Consider the following 21,243-nt stretch of genomic DNA (forward strand, 5'->3'; position numbering starts at 1 on the left):
TTGGACGTTTCTAAGAGTATCCCATATCTTTTCTATTATTCTATGGAGTTTCGAGAAAGTTTCGCTCTTATCGGCAGTAGGAGAGTAGAAGAAGAAACATACGAAAAAAGAATGTTTCCCGTTTTAGATCTTTCGTGTTTAGAATTCGCTCAAAGTGAAGGAAAGATTTTCTTTTACTTAAAAATTCCCCAAAATTGGTCGATTCTGATCTAGTACTTACGATCGTTACCACGCCACTCGATACTGTAATTGGTATTAACTTTTATACACGGCCCATCCCCTTTTCAAATTCTAATTTTACACGAAATATCCCCTATCCCATCTAAAAAGCTCGACCTGCCTCCTTTACGATAGTTTCTAAAATTCTGACCAAAGCGATCGACGCAAGCATATCGGCGGTTGAGCAAAGTAAAAGGCCGAAAGTGCGCGGTGGAAGGTCGAGAGGCTTCAAAGGCCGAACGACTCTGGAGGATGGAGGAACACGTAACACGCGAAACAACGTGTATACGCTCCATTTAACGATATTGCATCGAGAGAGGCGTGCACGTCACACGTGGGCATCTGCGAGAGTTATCGTTGACGTAAAACAAGATCGCGAACGTACCGAGAGGCGAAGACCATTTCCAGCATGGCTGGTAGCTCTCTCGAGCGGCTGGTGGGCGGACGGGTGGTTTCCCATTTCTCCTTTGGCCTCGATGTTTTCACAACGCGCAGTAGCGACCGCGTCAAGTATCCAAACACAACGTCCCGTGCCTCGTCGTTGGTTGTTTCCCTCCGTACACCATGCACAGTGACGATATCATCGAACGTCCGTGCACTTTGCTTCTTTTCCTCTATGTCCACGCACGTTTTTCACGATCGTCGTTTATTCTCGTCCATTAATTTCTCCTTCCAACACTTTCTTCCGCACTGTCGCTATTTTCTTTAACGCCACACTATCGCGATATCGACGATCTCGTCCACGCGCACTCGATATAGGCCATCAATGGCACTTACCGCATCAGACACACGGTACAAGCTAGAGTCAAGTCACCTATGATTCAACGAAGTCGAAGAATCGTTCAAACATGTATGAATTCGACGTTCCATTATCATTAATAATAGAAGGGAATTTTCGTTTGGCGTGTACCGGAATTTTCGAGAATTTTGCGACTGACGTGGCCTTGCTTTTTCCGTTTGACTCGACGAGGCGAGCTAACGTGTACGCTCTATCTGCCAGATTTATGCGTGAATCGCGCGAGGCCCTTGACGTGCTTTGAATTCTCAACGTTCGAGTTTATCGTCGTTTCTACGTTTTGTTCGTGCCACGTACCGCTTCGAGATGGCAAATGTACGTATCGAATGATTTCAACACCCAAGACTCGAAGAAGACGTCGAGAGAGAATCACGATAAGAGCCACGAATAACAACGCTATTAAATTACCTTGCACGGTCGAAACATAACGCGTCGTTTTCGATCGAACTCGTTACACTGCCGCGCTATTAGCAACGATCTCGTGGACACACGTGCACCGTACACGTACCTTTCGGCGGTAGTTACTCGATCAAGCTACGAATTCGCTCGATCGAATAAGACACCGTAGTGTCCGAGCGAAGGTGCAGCACTGAGGACTGAGGAGGCGGGTAACTGTGGGGGCTTCCCGATCGACCAAGGTACCGTCACCGAACGACCGAGTTTCATCGTGGGTATTCGCGAGCCTCTATACGCTGCACAAATTCACGCATCACTACTTGTCACTGTCACCACATTGTGTACAACTCTGCGCGACACCGTACCTCTTCTTTCTACTCTTCCTCGTTTTTTTTTTTTTTTTTTTTTTTTTTTTGGTTCCTATTAATCCCGACAAATTGCGAACCTCGACACTCTGACCACGCTCGTTTAATCGATCCTGAATATCGATCTTTCAAACGAATCTCGACAGTTCTTTTCTTTCGTCGATACTAACCGATACGACCGATCTCAAATAGAAACGAAGCTTCTACGTCCTCCTATTCGACTCTTTTACTCGAATGCGCTTGTCAAATTCATAATCCAATCTATCTCTCGATCGCTTCTCTGATCTGTCAACTCTGTCGACTCTGTGCAACGCTATACGACGCTCTTCTTTCTATTCTTCCTCTTCTTCCGTCACTGCTAGTTCCAAACGCGAACGAACAAACTCCTCGTGTCCTTTTACCTGACACTTTGACCACGCGTTTGATCAACGATAGAAAGCCGAAATATTTGAAACCAGCTATTGTCTCTCGATGAATGATCGGAGAATGTTTTTGAATCGTAATGGCGGCGCTGCGTAACGAGAAACCGGCCGGTAAAAACGTCGATGTATCGGGGACGGTTCGAGGAACGGGCGAACAGACTAGCGACGCTTCTTCCTCATCTTCTTCTTCCCTTCTTACCGCGAGCTAGCAGTTCAAACTGGTCGTACGACTTGGCCTCAGAGGTTGACGTCATGGACTGTGCCCAGAGTGGGATCTCAGCTACTCTTTCTCGGTTTCGCGCTCGTCGCGTCTCTTTTGTCTAGTTTACCTTACGTTAGACCAGTGGGGATCGACTACATTATATCCTGTTGCTCGTTCGCTATCCGTACGATACGCACCGCTTTTTACTGCTCGACGATGATCGCGTCGACGCGTCTATCTCCGTGGCTCGTTATTTTTAATCGATGACGAATCCTACCACGGTTATTCGTTCGTGGTTTAGTCGAGTTCACGATTCGATCGTGGCCGCATTGTCCCTTTAACTCGTGCGAGAGTCAAAAAGACTGTCGAGAGTTCCCGAGGGAAGAGAAATTCTCGAATCGTCTCGGAAGCATCGTACCGAACTAACAGCCTCTCTGCCTTTGATTCTTTGTCTTCGACGGATACTTTGCTCCGTTTCCTCTGTCTATATACTCCTTTTCTAATTACGAGCAGCCGCTTCCAATTCCTTACGAGAGAGACACGAATCAAATAGTTCCGAAACCGCCGCAAAGGTGCAAATTTCATCCGAAGTCGTCTCGCTCGTCGACCGCTTAATAGTCGAACGCTATTGTAAGAGAGAATTACGAGAGTGTTCTCCCCGAGTCTTCGAACGAGACGAAAAGCCTTTCAACCGCGTCGACAGGAAACCGTTACTCGAATGCGATTCCGTTTCCTCGCGGAGGTTATCGAATATTTACGAGCGTTCGTTTCGATCGAAAGGTCGATCAACGGAAGAACGTCATTTTATCTTTTACTTTTGATTGCGAGGTCGATTTGTTATTATGAAATATTTGAATCGTAACGAAAAGGAAGGAGAGGAGAGAAAAAGAAAGAATCGTCTGTAAATTTTCGTTTGTAAATAAATCGTTTTCGTAAAATATTCTGTCACCGCCTATTATTTTTCTCTTTCTTACGTCGCAGAAGAGTTTGTATACGTTCTATTTTACAATTCGAGACAGAAGAAGAGTTTGTCCGTTACGTGGATGTTTTAACAAGATGATCGTATTTTAACACGCATCAGCTAATGAAGAGTAGAGCCACGACGATACTAGTTCCCACGTTTTTCCGTTAGAACTGCCGCCGTTACGCTCAGCTACTTCCGCCGACCCCACCGGAACTGTAGCGTACGTTTGATCTGTCGCATCAACGAACTGACCGTCATCCATAGGAACAGACACAGAACGTTCTACTTATTCCGAAAATATAAGATAAAGATCATTTATAAGTGGATTTTACAAACTTATCACCAAAATTCCGTATCTCGGGTGACGACAAGTGTGGACAAAATTCTCGAAAATTCTGGCACGCGACAGTTTTTCCAATTTTCCGAAGTGCTGCTTATAAATTTTGAAAGATCCTAATGCTCGATCGGATCACACGCACATTCTCTTACATTTGAGTAAAACGGTCGTTTCTTATTTGAAGAACCTCCGCGCCACCTGGTGAAGGTATCATGCTCGCGTGTAGCTTTGGGTAGTTGCAGCTCCGTTTTATCAGTAAGGTAAAAACGAAAAAGCATCGAGTAGAACACGTTATCAGTCGCTTCACTTTCGTCGCGATATAGACACGAGGTGAACGCGTTTCACTTTCACTGAACAACACGAGGTAATAGAAAAGCTCTCGACGAGACGATGATATACACGTACAACCTTCCGGTATTCCGACACCAGAGACGTGCAAGAACCCCCCCCTGAAACACTCGGGACGTGAATGCCGTAGTTCAAACGGGCCCATGTCGCTCTACCCGGGTCCTACGGCGCCCCAGGCATGTACTTATTTCCATCGATGCCCTGTGTCTCTTCAAGTACATCTTCAAGTACGAACCAAAAGTCCAGAGGCAAATAGATTGTACCCTATTTCGGTACCGTGTAATAAAGCTTGGAGAAAGTTATCAGACCGTGTGATATGATAAGAAAAGAGAAGAGAAACGGGTAGAGTCAAGAAAAATTAAGGCTCGAAGAATCCTGAATTCGAGGAAGATCGGTGCTACGTTTACGACGAGAGGTCGAGTAGATTCCTTTTTACCTTTTTTAAAAAATATTTGCGTTACAAATACACCTGTCTATAAATAAATATATTTATCGTATGTACAATGACCCACAAGCGAATATATACCTTACAAAAATCAGATTCCTATAATATCGATTTACCTGTGTTTTACCATTAATTTGTACTTCTCTACATATCGTATATCGTTTTAACGAGTTTTCAATTTGTATAATTTCTAATTTTTTAAATATTTGTAAGAGTCTTTAAATAAATTTTGTATCTACAAAGTGCATAGTCATTTTCGGCTCTCACCCTATCTGTTCGTATCTATCACGATTTATTTACAATTCATCGTACAAATCGTATTTCGTTTGCATTACGCAAACTGATGCATTCCAAGACTAACTTTTCTTCAATTAAAATTTCATCAAATTCTTCCAACCCGACCATCGCTTTTGTTCTCTGCGGCCATTTTTCCATCCAAAGCATCTTATACACATCGACAAATTTCCTCCTAACCATAAAAAATGTAATACAGGGAAAATTGAAATTAAGCTACTTTGGTGGTTCTCCAGTGGCTACGGGCACGAGATCGTTGTCCCTGTTTTTCGTCCATTTAGATACGAGCACGAGTCAACCCCCACTCCATCCTTGGACGATGAATGTTCCACTCAGACCCAGCTACCTTTTCCCTACTCTCAAACTAACCAGGGCTATACGAAGCGTTCTTGGTGCCTCCGTGCATTTCTCTATCGAGCAAACTCGAATTTGCACCGCGAGAAACCGGTTTATCGCGCGATTACGAGATTACAACGGGAAATGCCGATCTGCTTCGGCCAACTTTCCATCAATTAATACATTGGAAAGATCGGTGTGCAATTTTGTAAAAATTCCTCACGTCCAATACAGAATCGAGGAGGATATTTCGCGAAGATTCGGAGGATGGTTAAAACCGTGAGGGTAGGGTCAGGTAGAACGAAGATCCGGGACTGGTGCTTCAAGTTTACGGTGGTGAGGAGTGCAGCTGCCATGGCAAATGGTCGTACATCTGCTGAGACACGACTGAGAAAAGTTCACCGCGAAACCCAACAGGGTTTCCTGCGTTTATAGATCATTCGATAGAGATTTCACGTGGCCTTCTCGCGACAACGCCAGTAGGGGGTAGAAGATTCGGGATCTCGAGTAACCAGACATGTTTCGTTTAGCGTTTGATGTTATTTCGTATTTGATAAGGACATTTGGCGGATAGTCTCGAGTGGAACGAACGAACTGTTAAAAAATTTGTCCAATACGGCTTTTTATTCTTAAACTCATCCATGAATTTCTATACGTATATGTTTCTTCGAATCGATTTGCAAAATGGGAAAAACATCCCCTTCTCGCTTGACATTTCCGGTTGACACAAACGGAATCAGGTTCTATGAGAAAAACGCGAGGTAAAATGCAAATAAGGTATTGAGGTAAGTGGCTTTAGAAATTCAAATTTTCTTCGGATACAGTCACGATTCGGAGATTATTATTCGTCGACGTCCACGACTCGAAGTCGATGTAACGTAATACGAATATGTTTGCTTTTCGAATGACTATCGTCGTGATTCTGTGTAGCAACAGTTAGAAAGATAATGTTACATATACGTGTTTCAGTTTACCTTTTGCTTTAGATAAAAGCTCGAAGCTCTGAACTTGTTACAACTTGATCTTATTGTAAAATTGTTGCGATATCGAAAGTACAGATAAACGGGCTTTCTGAAATTCGTAAGTACACATTCAATTAATATCAATGTAAGTACACAATTAAAATATCAAGCTTGGTGCAAAGCACTTGTCGTATTGCACGACGCAAAGTCAAAAGTAAAATAAACGAAAGAAAGACTTTATCGCAAGAATTACGAAATTGTTGTTACCAAATAGTTACCAAATTGCTAACGAGACTGTATTTTATGAATGGGTGTATTTTTTCACGCAGCTGTGCCTCCTTGATTTACTTTTCGTACCAGTGTATCACTACGATCGTAGAGAAAGAAAGTTGGCAGCTGCATTTATGGTTTCGTCCTTCCTCGCTTTGTTTTTCGACGTGATACCAACGCAGAAAAACTACTACGTAGGAGACAACATTGTCTTGCAACAATAACCAACAACGCGAAACTAATGTTCGCAAAAATCGTTATACTTGGTTAATAAATGCTCGCGAGCTTTCGTCGTTCGAACGGCTAACTACGAGGTGAGGAAGTCGATACGTCTTAAGATTCATTGTAGTTACAAATCATGCGACATATTTGCATACAATGATTTTTCTTCGTCTTTAACGTGTTTCGATGATTTTCAATATGAGTTTAAATATTATGAGATTAAAAATTAAATCGCAGAAACGTTGAACGAATAACGAACCGTAATGGAAGAAATCGAAATGTTAAGTAAGAAGCGAGGCACGATTTTTTGAAAACCACTTGTAAAAGAAAAATCCGGATTAATCTGTACGCTGTGATCCGCGACTGAACTCGCAATTCATCGTAAAAACGAAGAAGTCCGGAGGCGAGAAGAAGCGAGTTCACTCGTTACACCGTCACGATCCGTGATTGCGAAGGAGCGCGAGGCAATCGAATCGAATTTAATCGAACCGAATAAATTCGCCCCGTTTATTTGCACGGGGCTCGCGTAAAATGACCCCATCGACGAAAATAACGTTCGAACAGCCTTGATCGGCACGTACAAAAGGTAGCAGGCTAACGCGACTATTTTCGTCGACCTTTTCACGTGCGTACACGCGTTCCAGCACGGTACGATTGCAGCACGGTGTATATCGCGGCGACGTGCGTGAGCACAGGTGCACGAAGAAAGGAGCGGCACCAGAGGCGAAGGAAACGAGACGACGCTGCCTAGAAGAAGGAGGGAAGAAAAGAAGAAAGCGCACTTGCGGTTGCACGAAGGTGAACTGGCGAGAGGGTTTGCTTTTTCTAGTCGATGTTATAGTACGCGTTCGAGTAAATTAGAGGAAGGGGGAGGGGTTGGCGAGTGAGTGAGAGAGTGAATGAGAGAGAGAAAGAGAGAGAGAGATCACGTATGTAAGAAAGGCACGTGGATAGTTCACGGATGAGCGGGAAAGAACCGATGAAGTACATCAGACGATCCGTAAGAAGAATCGTATTTGAGATAAGAATATAGAGAACGTGGAGCTTGACGCTTTATCGATGATGTGGTTTACTACGTACGGAGTGTTGTTAGGCGTGTATTTTTAGAAAATGGTATCTAAACGGAATGTAAAATATCGGTAGCTTCTTCCGAGTTGTATGTTTTAAGTTAATCGAAGAATAACGATATGAAATTGGGGCAAAATATTTGACAAAATTTGAGAGTACTCGTTCCGTTAGTACGTTTCATTTTACATTATGTACGAGTGTCGTGACAGAGCTAGAACGTTTCTTGTTCTCTTTCGAAGAGTAACGAGTGGATCGACCATGGAAATGGATAAGTAGCAAGCTAACGTCTCGCTTCAGGAACGATTTACGAGAGAACGATTTTATCGCGGAGAAATCACTGACAATGTCTTTACGTAAGTGGAAAGCAGTAAATTGTTTCTTAAATTCGTATTGGAGAATTACAATGAAATTTTCGACGCGTAAAAGGAAACAATCGGAGATTGGATATTGATTTACGGAATAACTTTTTAGAAAACTATCTTTTCGAGAAGGATGTGACAAGTGGCTAAACAGCAGTTTGACGTCGATTTCGATAACATGGAACGACAGATGCTTTTAACGAAGTATATAAATATTTGGTACAAATAAAGTAAAGTAAAAATTGGAAAAATCGCAAACGTTGATTTAAAAAGTAATTTATTAAAGAGCTATAGGTGAAAAAATAAAGAGCAGAGTTTCTGATAGAATGCCGTTTACGCTGGCCGGAAATGAAAAAGAAATATTTTTACAACACGTAACGAACACGATGATATTAAAAGAAAGTAGCTAAATTAGAATTCATATTCGCGAAAGCTGTATTTCGCTAACACAATGTTGAATTCGTATTCACGAAAGCAGCACTTTGCTAACAAGCGTAAATAAACAAATTTTGTATGGTAAATTCACGCGTCATGGAGGTATACAAACGTACGCGAGGTAAAAAAGCTTATTTACGGTGAATATAACGAGTGAAGTTTTGAAAAAAAAAAAAAACAATGATTAGACGCTGCAAATATATCGTATTAATTTCAAAAAGATAAAGTTAAAACCTCGTTTTTTTTCCCCACCCCGAAGAAAAAGGTCTATCGAGAAACGATTAGACGTTATCGTTGAGTAGCACGATCGATATCAGTAAGACGAGCATCGTGATAAAATATAATTTTCCATCAAGAAGTCAAACGTTAAACGTCTGGCGAGTATCTTTAAGAAAGTGTCACTCATTCCGAGGCATCGAAATTAAGCGATTACTCGTACTAAGGAGAAAGGTGGTTCGGATAAGAACAATTTTTGTCTATGTAATCGCGTATTTCTTCGGTGCGTCGCTATATCCGATATTTGTTAATCGCCCAAATAGAGACGGAGAACGAGAATCGTTTGTATTTTCCCTTTAGATGTTTTCTTCGTCGCCGCGTTAAAGGCATCGTTGAGTCGCGAAAGGGAATAGCAGTAAAGACGAAAGTGATCGATCCGGAGTCGATCCGGAGAGCTCCGTCGTGGAAATCGATCTCAACGCGACTCGTTCAACGGGAAAATTAAAATCAGTTTTCAGCGTAGTGATTTCTATCGTTACCTCGAAATAGTTTCTTCTGCGTTTACGAAATTTTTAATTTCAAGTACGAGACGCGTTTTAAACTTTTACCAGCAGTTCGTAGATTTGATCGTCGGTCGTTCGTCGTGGTGTTGCGCGAAACTGTGACAGCATTAAAAGACAGTGTTCTGCTCGGGATTTCTGTCTCTATCCTTTCGCACGTGCATTTTCCGATACGCCATATGGCCACAGATAAAAACCACATGCCGGTATATTCCCATGAACATCGAGCCGACAGGTACAAAACCTAACATGTGCTGCGATGCGCACTGAGCTTTGATATTCGTTCGATTTCAGCAGTATCTGCTACTAACTATATCATAGATTTATATTGGTAGATTTATTGGAATACGTTAATTTCATTAAATATCTCTTCCTATTCTTTTAAACAGCAAGTAGTTGTATTGAAAATATTTGCCCAGTATTTTCCATGGCCAATCTCGCAATAAATATTTTCATTCCGTTTTTTAAATTCATCTTCGGTTAAATTCGGTTAAATTCAAATTCATTATACGACACGTAGGAAGCACGTGGCATCGATGTTCGTATGTTCAGGAAGCGAATACGAGAACAGATGTTAGAAATCTAGTTTCTCAAAGTGATTTCCTCTAAAAAACAAAAACAGTTTTAAGAACGTGACATATGCGTCCGATTCTATGCTTACGAGGGATGAGATTGCATGGTTCGGTTACGGCTAATGACAAAGCTTACGCTAACTAGGTTTTACAGTAGGTTTTATATTAAATGTCGCATTAGGTTACACTTTAATTGGCATTAGATCTTCCATCGAATGTGATAAAAAACGTGAAAGACGTGTTATACGCAAAGATTGAACATTTATTATGGAAAATATTTCTATATTTTTAAAGTAATTCGCTTTGCACGTTGTATTTTCGTAAACGAACTATCGAATAAAAAAGATTGTATTTAAGCACTCACCGAAAAGTATTTGTATTCGACGCAGATTGAAGAGGATTTATCTGCAACATAAAATATATCGTGTTTGTTTTATAAATTAATTTTAGATCGATTATAACGTTACAGCGATAGTTACATGTAACTTTATAATCGGAATTTTCTTACGAATTGTTACAGTTTTATGAGTAGAGTTAACAACGTGTTTTAACATTTAAAATTTACTTTTCCTTCGAACCCCCTCGATTATCAAGTAACAATATATCATAAACGTGCTCGTTCGCAAAATGAAACACACGTTTATGCTAATTTCCACGTTTAATCAATAAAATAACAAATATTATATCAACTGATAGCATTAAGGAAACATTGCGAAACATTTAATGTAATCAGAATCACGTGATTGTGTAATTTTTATATATGCAAATTTAAGAAATGTCAGTTACGTTGTTCTTTAAATAGAACGTAAAGAAACATGACGATTATTTGGAAATTTTACTAGAAAAAATTCTTTTTACAGATATTCTACATATATTAATAACAAATATATCGAGATAAATATACAGGGTGGTTGGTAACCGGTGGTACAAGCGGAAAGGGGGTGATTCTACGCGAAAAAATCGAAAATACGCGAAAAGTCGAAAATATAGAATAAAAATTTTTCGTTCGAGGCTCTGTTTTCGAGAAAATCGACTTTGAATTTTCGCTCGGTACGCGTCCACTTTATCGCGTCTCGTTATAACGGATCTCACTGTAGATCGGAAAAATTAAAAAAAAAAGAAAAAAAAAATTTTATTCTATATTTTCGACTTCTTTTTTCGCGTAGAATCACCCCCTTACCCCTTGTACCATCGGTTATCAACCACCCTGTATAAGATTGAGAACAATCGATTAATTTTATTTTTTTTTTATTTTATTATTAAAGTAACTTTGATTGTTACGTTTTCATTTAATAGAACTGATTTTCCCAATGTTAAACCCAAAGGACGAAAACTTGACATTTGATGGACTAACGTTTAAACGTTAAGTTCGTTCAAGTTGTACATACGTACGTGACCTGTTCCTGTTTACTCGAAAACTATTCCCACTGCTCGCTTGAACGAATACAAACATTAACTGATACATTTACGTATATTTCTATCAAATATTGGATTATTGATCGAGCAAACAAATTCACGCAAAGAAAAATACGTATATTAGGTTAATCGAAACATTCCGTCTCTTCTCTCTTTATCTTTTTCGAAGAGATAAAATCATTAATTTGAAATATTTTCTATAAATTGATCTGTAACGTACGAGGAACGTAAGAGAGTCGAACAGTTCGTGCTCTTGTATTATATCGTTTCATAAATTTTGTCGCATTTTCGTTTGAAAAATCGTTGATTCGATGTTACAAGCGAGGAGGATTAATTTTCGTATTTAGGCTGTTCATCGTTCAAAGCCTCTGTACCGCAGACGCTTGTAATTTTTACAGAAATAGAAGAAAGATAAGTGGCACAGAATGAAATTGACACCCTTCTTCGGCAAAAAATTACTTTGTATTTTACATCATTTGGTTTTTCTTCTTCGGCATTTACGTCACTTGTCGCATCTAAATTGTACGATCGACCGAGGCAAGATACTCGTGCAGGGGAAAATCGGTCGATAGCTGAGACGAGAAGAATCGTCGATTCATTATATTACAAAGGAATCCCCAAGCTACTTGGTTACGTCTACGCGCCCCATAAAAATGTGCACGGTGCTTTACATCGAGTGAAACGGTTCCCACGACACCCTGCGCGTCGTACTCTATGGGAACGTTTTATTGGGGTGAAATTTTACGTGTCTGCAGCTACTCGTGTACGCACTCATACGATCAAACATGTCGCTCGTAGAAAGTCGATCGTAACGGCGAAACGTTCGATCCTAACATGTAGATGTTGCTTGCAACAAAAGGTAGTTTCGTATTAGACATTTAATGGAAGGTTAATCGAAGAAATCGCCTTTGTGCTGCCTCGATTCGCTGAATTAATTCATATATAAAATTGCAATTCTATTTTCTATTTGGTAACTATACTTTGCTACGTATGTTAGACCGTGCTACGACATTTGCGACAAAGATACGTAAAGTATACCCGAGGAAAAGAAATATAAAAATGAATGTTAGTAACGTAAATAGTAAAATACGGAAGATACAAAACGATTCGATACTTAAATCGTTACTCGAATTACGATGCTACGAAAACGCCTCCTCTACCGATCAATGCCATTTAAACAATATTCCGTAACGTCAAGCAAATATCAAATTTTCCAAAGTTACTCCTTCTTTCCTTTTCTAACAATCTTCAATTTCTTTCTCGATAAATCTTTATTCAAATAAATCTGTTTAAATAAATTTGCACAATACGAAGCGAACAACGCGTTATCAGAAACGCTATACGAGCAGATTACAAAAGATCTCCGCTAACAGGGATATAAATTTTAATACGAGAAATTATTTAAATCATATATTTCGACGCTACATAAAATCGCGTAATCATTTGACCAATCTCTGACAAAATAAAGCGAAATTGTACAATATTATTTGCACAAATTGCAGCTCTAAACGGCAAAAAAATATTTTGACAAAAATGTCAAATTGCTGGATCGAATGTTTCCAATCATATATAAATAACCGCAGTACCTTTCTTTATCAAAAGATTAAAGGAGAAAATGAAACGTGTACGTTACGTTCGATCAATTTGATTATATATAGCGTAGTTGACATAAAAGTTAAATTATTCGTCGATAATATGTCAATTACATGTCGTATCATTTTAATTAGCTATGTTTGTACATTGACACAAGTGTCGAAAGCTACGTGTGTTTTTTGACGGATAAATTATTTTTTACGAACTCTACAGCTTATATAAATGAGAAACGCAATATCTTGGCATTGTCTCAAATTCGTCGTGTTTGAAGGGGTCAAAAATGGTGAAATTCGCAATTGTACTCTGTTTCTTCGTTATAGCTGCGTATGTAAGTGAATTTTTCTCAAGTTCCGAGTTAACTCGGAATCTCTTTCCTTTTTGCTAATATTTTTCAAAATAATTTGATCTTTCCTTCTTATTTACATCTTACATGATGTTTCTAAAAACGAGTTACCTACGGATAGACATTTCCGCGCGACGACACCACCTAACTTATCAAAAAATCTATTTTTGTTTTATTTTAGGGTAGTGCCTTTCCTGGGTTACCAGGATTCCTCGATCCAGCGAGCAGAGTACATAAACACGAAGAAAAAGTTACGGTAAAAATAAAAGGCATCGTTCAAGACGCAAAGGTAGTCTTAAAGCATCATAAAGAGGAAGCTAATTTTTATCTGAAGCAAATAAGGGAAAACAGCAAAGAAATAAAGAGGAATGCGAAATATAAAGTCAATGACATATTGAAGGATGTAAGTGTGTAATATTGTATATTCCTAGCAGTAATCATTTCAAGATTTGAAAAATACATTTAAGTCATTCCACGAGTAATACATATGGGTAATTGGATATTACGATTCAAATATATACAGGGTGCCTCACACAACTAGAACAAACTATAGCTTCGAAATGGAAAAAATAGAAAAAGATAGATATATGTGTGCTATGTTACATAATATATTATATTATATTATATATGTACATATGTAATGAATAATTAAATTATGACACAAGTTTCTCTGTGTTACAATGTCTTTTCGCTTTGTGCATCTAGGTGGCACATGAAATGAAAATTTTAAAAAAAAAAGCACATAGAAATAATAACGACCAGTGCACAGCTATCGCAAAGGACTTGAAGAAAATACGTGACAAGATCTTAAATTCGGTTAATAAATGTGTTTCAAACTATATGGATGAAGCGATAGAAGTGGAAGAGAAAATAGTTCGAGCTTCTGAAAACTTCCAGACTAAGACTGAAGCTGTTGTTGACGAAACTGCACAATGTGTCGTATCCAACGTACATCTCATTGATGCAATTGCATGTTTAGATAACGTAAGTACTTAACCCGTTTCTACAATAAATAATACCGTTTCTGGAATAAAAAGTAAAATTATACACAAATATATTTTATTCAGAATAAACGACAAATATTTTTAACCTAGTAATGCGTAAAACGACATACAAAAATATATACTATATACAGATATTATCTATAAATAATATTCTATAGTTTAAATGAACGACATTTAATTCCTCGTAACAATCATAAAAATGATCACAATTAGCAAGATATTAAAACCACTACAAATTAATATAATAGAAATTTTATTTTTATCCCATACAACCATAATAGGGACTGAGGAAAGTAACGAAACTTTCGAACACGGATCTTCCGAAGATTACAAAAGAAGCCACCCAACAGATTAAACATATGTCAAAATTGAAACATACACTATCAGACTGCAATGTAACAAAGCTTCAACTATCTCTTTTTGAAAAACTTGAAAAAATCCTCAAGAAGATTAAAAAATGCAACAATGTAGAGCCTCAAACTTCGACAACACAACGCTCGACACCATCACATGGTACACGCGCACCGCACTCATCAGACAAAACAACTGTAACTACGAAAGTACCAACTAGTAGTACCACCCAAGAATCGACTTCCAGGAACACAAAAAAACCAGCTAGTAGTGCAACTGAAAAATCAACCTCAAGCACTACAGAAGGGTCAGCTGGCAGCACTACTCAAAAATCTACCACAGGTAGCACAGCAAGCAGCACTGGCCAAGAATCTACCGTAAGCAGCACAGAAGGACCAACAAGTAGCACTACCCAAGAATCCAGCTCAAGCAGCACAGGAGGTCCAAGTACTACTAGTACAAAGGAATCATCCTCAACCAGTACAGAAGAACCCGCTAGTAGCACTACCCAAGGATCCAGCTCAAGCAGCACAGAAGCTCCACGTACTACTAGCACAAAGGTATCATCCTCAGACACCACCGAAGGACCAGCTATTAGCACTACTCCAGACTCCAGTTCAAGCACCACAGAAGGACCAGCAAGTAGAACTACCCAAGAATCCAGCTCAAGCAGCACAGAAGGAACAGCAAGTAGGACTACCCAAGAATCCAGCTCAAGCAGCACCGGAGGTCCAAGTACTACGACTACAAAGGAATCATCATCAACCAGTACAGAAGAACCCGCTAGTATCACTACCCAAGAATCCAGCTCAGGCCCCACAGGAGGTCCAAGTTCTACTACTACAAAGGAAACATCCTCAGACACCACAGAAGGACCAGCAAGTAGCACTACCCAAGAATCCAGCTCAAGCAACACAGGAGGTCCAAGTACAACTAGTACAAAGGAATCATCCTCCAGCAGCACAGAACAACCTGCTATTAGCACTACCCCAGAATCGAGACCTAGCATAACAGAAGGACCAACTGTTGCCACTACACAAGAATCTAGCTCAAGCAGCACAGAAGGATCAGCAAGTAGCATTACCCAGGACTCCAGCTCAAGCAGCACAGAAGGACCAAGTCCTACTAGTACAAAGGAATCATCTTCCAGCAGCACAGAACAACCTGCCATTAGCACTACCCAAGAATCCAGCTCAAGCAGCACAGTAGGTCCAGCTAATAGTACTACCCAAGAATCTACCTCAAGCGATACAGAAGGTCCAGCCAGTAGCACTACCCAAGAATCCAGCTCAGGCCCCACAGGAGGTCCAAGTTCCACTAGTACAAAGGAATCATCCTCAGACACCACAGAAGGACCAGCAAGTAGCACTACCCAAGAATCCAGCTCAAGCAATACAGAAGGTCCAAGTACAACTAGTACAAAGGAATCATCCTCCAGCAGCACAGAACAACCTGCTATTAGCACTACCCTAGACCCCAGTTCTAGCGCCACAGAAGGACCTGTAAGTAGAACTACCCAAGAATCCAGCTCAAGCAGCACAGAAGGACCAGCAAGTAGAACTACCCAAGAATCCAGGTCAAGCAGCACGGAAGCTCCAAGTATAACTAGTACAAAGGAATCATCCTCCAGTAGCACAGAACAACCTGCTATTAGCACTATCCCACAATCGAGTTCTAGCACCACAGAAGGACCAGTTCTTACCAGTACCCAAGAATCTAGCTCAAGCAGCACAGAAGGATCAGCAAGTAGCACTACCCAGGACTCCAGCTCAAGCAGCACAGAAGGTCCAAGTCCTACCAGTACAAAGGAATCATCTTCCAGCAGCACAGAACAACCTGCTATTAGCACTACCCCAGAATCGAGACCTAGCACCACAGAAGGACCAACTGTTGCCACTACCCAAGAATCTAGCTCAAGCAGCACAGGAGGGCCAGCGAGTAGCAGTTCCCAAGAATCCAGCTCAAGCAGCACGGAAACTCCAAGTACCACTAGCACAAAGGGATCATCCTCAGACACCACAGAAGGACCAGCTATTAGCACCACTCCAGACTCCAGTTCTAGCGCCACAGAAGGACCTACAAGTAGCACTAGCCAACAATCTACCGTAAGCAGCACAGAAGTACCAGCAAGTAAAACTACTGAAGAATCCAGCTCAAGCAGCACGGAAGCTCCAAGTACTACTAGTACAAAGGAATCATCCTCAGACACGACAGAAGGACCAGCAAGTAGCACTACCCAAGAATCCAGCTCAAGCAACACAGAAGGTCCAAGTACAACTAGTACAAAGGAATCATCCTCCAGCAGCACAGAACAACCTGCTATTGGCACTACGCCAGAATCGAGACCTAATACCACAGAAGGTCCAACTGTTGCCACTACCCAAGAATCTAGCTCAAGCAGCACAGGAGGACCAGCGAGTAGCACTACCCAAGAATCCAGCTCAAGCAGCACAGAAGGTCCAAGCACTACGAGTACAAAGGAATCATCCTCCAGCAGCACAGAACAACCTACGATTAGCACTACCCAAGAATCCAGCTCAAGCAGCACAGAAGCTCCAAATACTACTAGCACAAAGGAATCATCCTCCAGCAGCACAGAACAACCTGCTATTAGCACTATCCCACAATCGAGTTCTAGCACCACAGAAGCACCTGTAAGTAGAACTACCCAAGAATCCAGCTCAAGCAGCACAGAAGGACCAGCAAGTAGGACTACCCAAGAATCCAGTTCAAGCAGCACGGAAGCTCCAAGTACCACTAGCACAAGGGAATCATCCTCAGGCACCACAGAAGGACCAGCTATTAGCACCACCCAAGACTCCAGTTCTAGCGCCACAGAAGGACCTGCAAGTAGCACTAGCCAACAATCTACCGTAAGCAGCACAGAACAACCAACGATTAGCACTACCCAAGAATCCAGCTCAAGCAGCACGGAAGCACCAAGTACTACTAGCACAAAGGGATCATCTTCAGACACCACAGAAGGAGCAGCTATTAGCACTACCCCAGACTCCAGTTCTAGCGCCACAGAAGGACCTGTAAGTAGAAGTACCCAAGAATCCAGCTCAAGCAGCACAGAAGGGCAAGCAAGTAGAACTACCCAAGAATCCAGCTCAAGCAGCACAGAAGCTCCAAGTACTACTAGTACAAAGGAATCATCCTCAGACACGACAGAAGGATCAGCAAGTAGCACTACCCAAGAATCCAGCTCAAGCAACACAGAAGGTCCAAGTACAAATAGTACAAAGGAATCATCCTCCAGCAGCACAGAACAACCTGCTATTAGCACTATTCCACAATCGAGTTCTAGCACCACAGAAGGCCCAGTTCTTACCAGTACCCAAGAATCTAGTTCAAGCAGCACAGAAGGATCAACAAGTAGCTCTACCCAGGACTCCAGCTCAAGCAGCACAGAAGGTCCAAGACCTACTAGTACAAAGGGATCATCCTCAGACACCACAGAAGGACCAGTTATTAGCACCACCCCAGACTCCAGTTCTAGCGCCACAGAAGGACCTACAAGTAGCACTAGCCAACAATCTACCGTAAGCAGCACAGAAGCACCAGCAAGTAAAACTACTGAAGAATCCAGCTCAAGCAGCACGGAAGCTCCAAGTACTACTAGTACAAAGGAATCATCCTCAGACACGACAGAAGGACCAGCTATTAGCACCACTCCAGACTCCAGTTCTAGCGCCACAGAAGGACCTACAAGTAGCACTAGCCAACAATCTACCGTAAGCAGCACAGAAGTACCAGCAAGTAAAACTACTGAAGAATCCAGCTCAAGCAGCACGGAAGCTCCAAGTACTACTAGTACAAAGGAATCATCCTCAGACACGACAGAAGGACCAGCAAGTAGCACTACCCAAGAATCCAGCTCAAGCAACACAGAAGGTCCAAGTACAACTAGTACAAAGGAATCATCCTCCAGCAGCACAGAACAACCTGCTATTGGCACTACGCCAGAATCGAGACCTAATACCACAGAAGGACCAACTGTTGCCACTACCCAAGAATCTAGCTCAAGCAGCACAGGAGGGCCAGCGAGTAGCAGTTCCCAAGAATCCAGCTCAAGCAGCACGGAAACTCCAAGTACCACTAGCACAAAGGGATCATCCTCAGACACCACAGAAGGACCAGCTATTAGCACCACTCCAGACTCCAGTTCTAGCGCCACAGAAGGACCTACAAGTAGCACTAGCCAACAATCTACCGTAAGCAGCACAGAAGTACCAGCAAGTAAAACTACTGAAGAATCCAGCTCAAGCAGCACGGAAGCTCCAAGTACTACTAGTACAAAGGAATCATCCTCAGACACGACAGAAGGACCAGCAAGTAGCACTACCCAAGAATCCAGCTCAAGCAACACAGAAGGTCCAAGTACAACTAGTACAAAGGAATCATCCTCCAGCAGCACAGAACAACCTGCTATTAGCACTACCCCAGAATCGAGACCTAGCACCACAGAAGGACCAACTGTTGCCACTACCCAAGAATCTAGCTCAAGCAGCACAGGAGGGCCAGCGAGTAGCAGTTCCCAAGAATCCAGCTCAAGCAGCACGGAAACTCCAAGTACCACTAGCACAAAGGGATCATCCTCAGACACCACAGAAGGACCAGCTATTAGCACCACTCCAGATTCCAGTTCTAGCGCCACAGAGGGGCCTGCCGGTAGCACTAGCCAAGAATCTACCGTAAGCAGCACAGAAGGACCAGCAAGTAGAACTACTCAAGAATCCAGCTCAAGCAGCACAGAAGCTCCAAGTACTACTAGTACGAAGGAATCATCCTCAGTCACCACAGAAGGACCAGCAAGTAGCAGTACCCAAGAATCCAGCTCAAGCAGCACGGAAGCTCCAAGTACCACTAGCACAAAGGGATTATCCTCAGACACCACAGAAGGACCAGCTATTAGCACCACCCCAGATTCCAGTTCTAGCGCCACAGAGGGGCCTGCCGGTAGCACTAGCCAAGAATCTACCGTAAGCAGCACAGAAGGACCTGCAAGTAGAACTACCCAAGAATCCAGCTCAAGCAGCACAGAAGGACCAGCAAGTAGAACTACTCAAGAATCCGGCTCAAGCAGCACAGAAGCTCCAAGTACTACTAGTACGAAGGAATCATTCTCAGTCACCACAGAAGGACCAGCAAGTAGCAGTACCCAAGAATCCAGCTCAAGCAACACAGAAGGTCCAAGTACAACTAGTACAAATGAATCATCCTTAGATACGACAAAAGGACCAGCTATTAGCACTACCCCAGAATCGAGTCCTAGCAGCACAGAAGGACCAGCTATTGCCACTACCCAAGAATCCAGCTCAAGTAGCACAGAAGGACCATCCAGTAGCACTACCCAAGAATCTACTTCAAGTAGTACTGAAGGACCAGCAAATAGCACTACAAAATCCACAACATCTAGCGGTTGTTCATGCGCTACTGCCGAACCTAGTACTACTGAATCACCGCAGGATATGTGGTATGCATCTTTAATGCGCTGTCTAAGAAAGCATAATTTTGATGCAATTTCAATTGTCAATGGGCGCGAGATAATTTTCATCTTAGAACAATGTCTATTTAACGTTGGTCCACTGAGTCAGTTATTAGCGAAAGGCTCGAACGAGGTATCATAATTTTCATAATTATGATAGTGAACAAATGAGAATTTGTAATTTATATACAAGCCAGGGACAATGTTGCTACAACGAGCATTGAAGGAAATATCAATTTATTCCTAACTGAAGTCAATGGAAGAATCGAAGTTTGCACAATAATTTCTAAAATATATTAGGTTAGTCCATAAATTGGTTTCTTCCTCTGTACTATAATCGTTAATAAAAAAGAAGATATGATACAATTTTTCTTATACAAGATACTTTTTCTGGTTATTTGAAACCGTTTTCCTTAACACATAGGCTGTATAATATTAATAGTGCAACAAACAACTATGGTAAAAAGGACTTTAAATTTACTTGTTTATTTACCATTTAATTTTGTTTACTGTAATCCATAATCTAATAATAATTTTTTTCTAATGCATCATTCTTTATCATTTTTATCCGGTTGAATAAACTACAGAATGCGATATTGAAAAGATGACACTACGCTTCAGCCAAATATTTGTCAAATTGGGAATCACTATTATATTGCGTTAGCAAAACTTAGGGAATCCTAATATTTTAATAATGTTTATGCACTCTACTTCAATTAATATTTATAATATCGGAACCATTATCTAGAATCTACTTACGTATTCTAAATTTCTACAGTATCAATGAATCCGTATAAAATCCATATAGATAATAATCAATCTAAATGGTAAAAGAATGCATATCTTTCTATAATGGATTGCACATATAATGTGTATCTAAATAATAGAATGTATTAGCCTCGAATATATGTACATATTGTTTGCGACATGTTATTACGCCTAACTATTGTCAAACATGTTTGCATGCCGTTGCTTTGTAGCTATCGGTTGCCTACATTACGGCGCCTACAGTCAACTTCGCTTAATCATGAAACAAGATTGGAAGTTCAGTTTGATAAACGAAGCAATAAGCGTAACGGTTCTTTTTCTTTTGTAAATTATTTTATATAACAACAAAATGTTAACAAAACTTGAAAAATTAAATTACAAGTTATCAAAATGAATAAATTCTCTTGTACAATAGTAATAAATGTGGTAAAACGCGTAAATTTCATGAATTATAGGCTCTTGATCGCCTTATTTCATGTAATATTAGAG

At 41.0% G+C, this 21,243-nt stretch overlaps 2 protein-coding genes across 7 annotated transcripts in view; one reads left to right on the top strand and one right to left on the bottom strand.

Moving 5' to 3' along the window:
• numb (NUMB endocytic adaptor protein) overlaps nucleotides 1–21,243 on the bottom strand; it is a 59,665-nt gene that overhangs the window by 25,905 nt on the left and 12,517 nt on the right. The window contains exons 1-2 of one of the 4 annotated variants that reach the window (XM_076621778.1): nucleotides 3,854–3,870; nucleotides 605–1,033 (exon numbers count right to left, since the gene is read on the bottom strand). The exons of 1 other annotated variant lie outside the window; for it this stretch is intronic. In XM_076621778.1, coding sequence (XP_076477893.1) covers nucleotides 605–679 — 75 coding nt within the window. In that variant the 5' untranslated portion in view covers nucleotides 680–1,033; nucleotides 3,854–3,870. Of the gene's footprint in view, nucleotides 1–604; nucleotides 2,564–3,853; nucleotides 3,871–10,152; nucleotides 10,194–21,243 lie in introns of those variants that run through there. 2 more of the 4 variants (XM_076621780.1, XM_033338316.2) reach the window with 2 other exon arrangements.
• LOC117158951 (uncharacterized) lies at nucleotides 8,746–20,366 on the top strand. 3 transcript variants are annotated; one of them, XM_033338360.2, is made up of 5 exons: nucleotides 8,746–8,890; nucleotides 13,011–13,125; nucleotides 13,322–13,543; nucleotides 13,846–14,124; nucleotides 14,426–20,366. In XM_033338360.2, exons 2-5 carry the CDS (start codon nucleotides 13,078–13,080, stop codon nucleotides 20,126–20,128), a joined length of 6,252 nt encoding a protein of 2,083 aa, XP_033194251.2. In that variant the 5' UTR covers nucleotides 8,746–8,890; nucleotides 13,011–13,077; the 3' UTR covers nucleotides 20,129–20,366. The 3 variants fall into 3 exon arrangements, with proteins under 3 accessions (XP_033194251.2, XP_076477883.1, XP_076477882.1); XM_076621767.1 differs by lacking the exon at nucleotides 8,746–8,890 and adding an exon at nucleotides 8,919–9,451; XM_076621768.1 differs by lacking the exon at nucleotides 13,011–13,125 and having other exon boundaries at nucleotides 8,825–8,890.

The sequence above is a fragment of the Bombus vancouverensis genome, chromosome 9, assembly GCF_051014615.1.
Source record: "Bombus vancouverensis nearcticus chromosome 9, iyBomVanc1_principal, whole genome shotgun sequence".
Lineage (NCBI taxonomy): Eukaryota > Metazoa > Arthropoda > Insecta > Hymenoptera > Apidae > Bombus > Bombus vancouverensis.

Coding starts and splice junctions, on each gene's coding strand:
- LOC117158951 (XM_033338360.2), top strand. CDS start 13,078: ATGGTGAAATTCGCAATTGTACTCTGTTTCTTCGTTATAGCTGCGTAT. Junction 13,544..13,845: donor TCAATGACATATTGAAGGAT/GTAAGTGTGTAA, acceptor TTGTGCATCTAG/GTGGCACATGAAATGAAAAT. Junction 14,125..14,425: donor CAATTGCATGTTTAGATAAC/GTAAGTACTTAA, acceptor CAACCATAATAG/GGACTGAGGAAAGTAACGAA.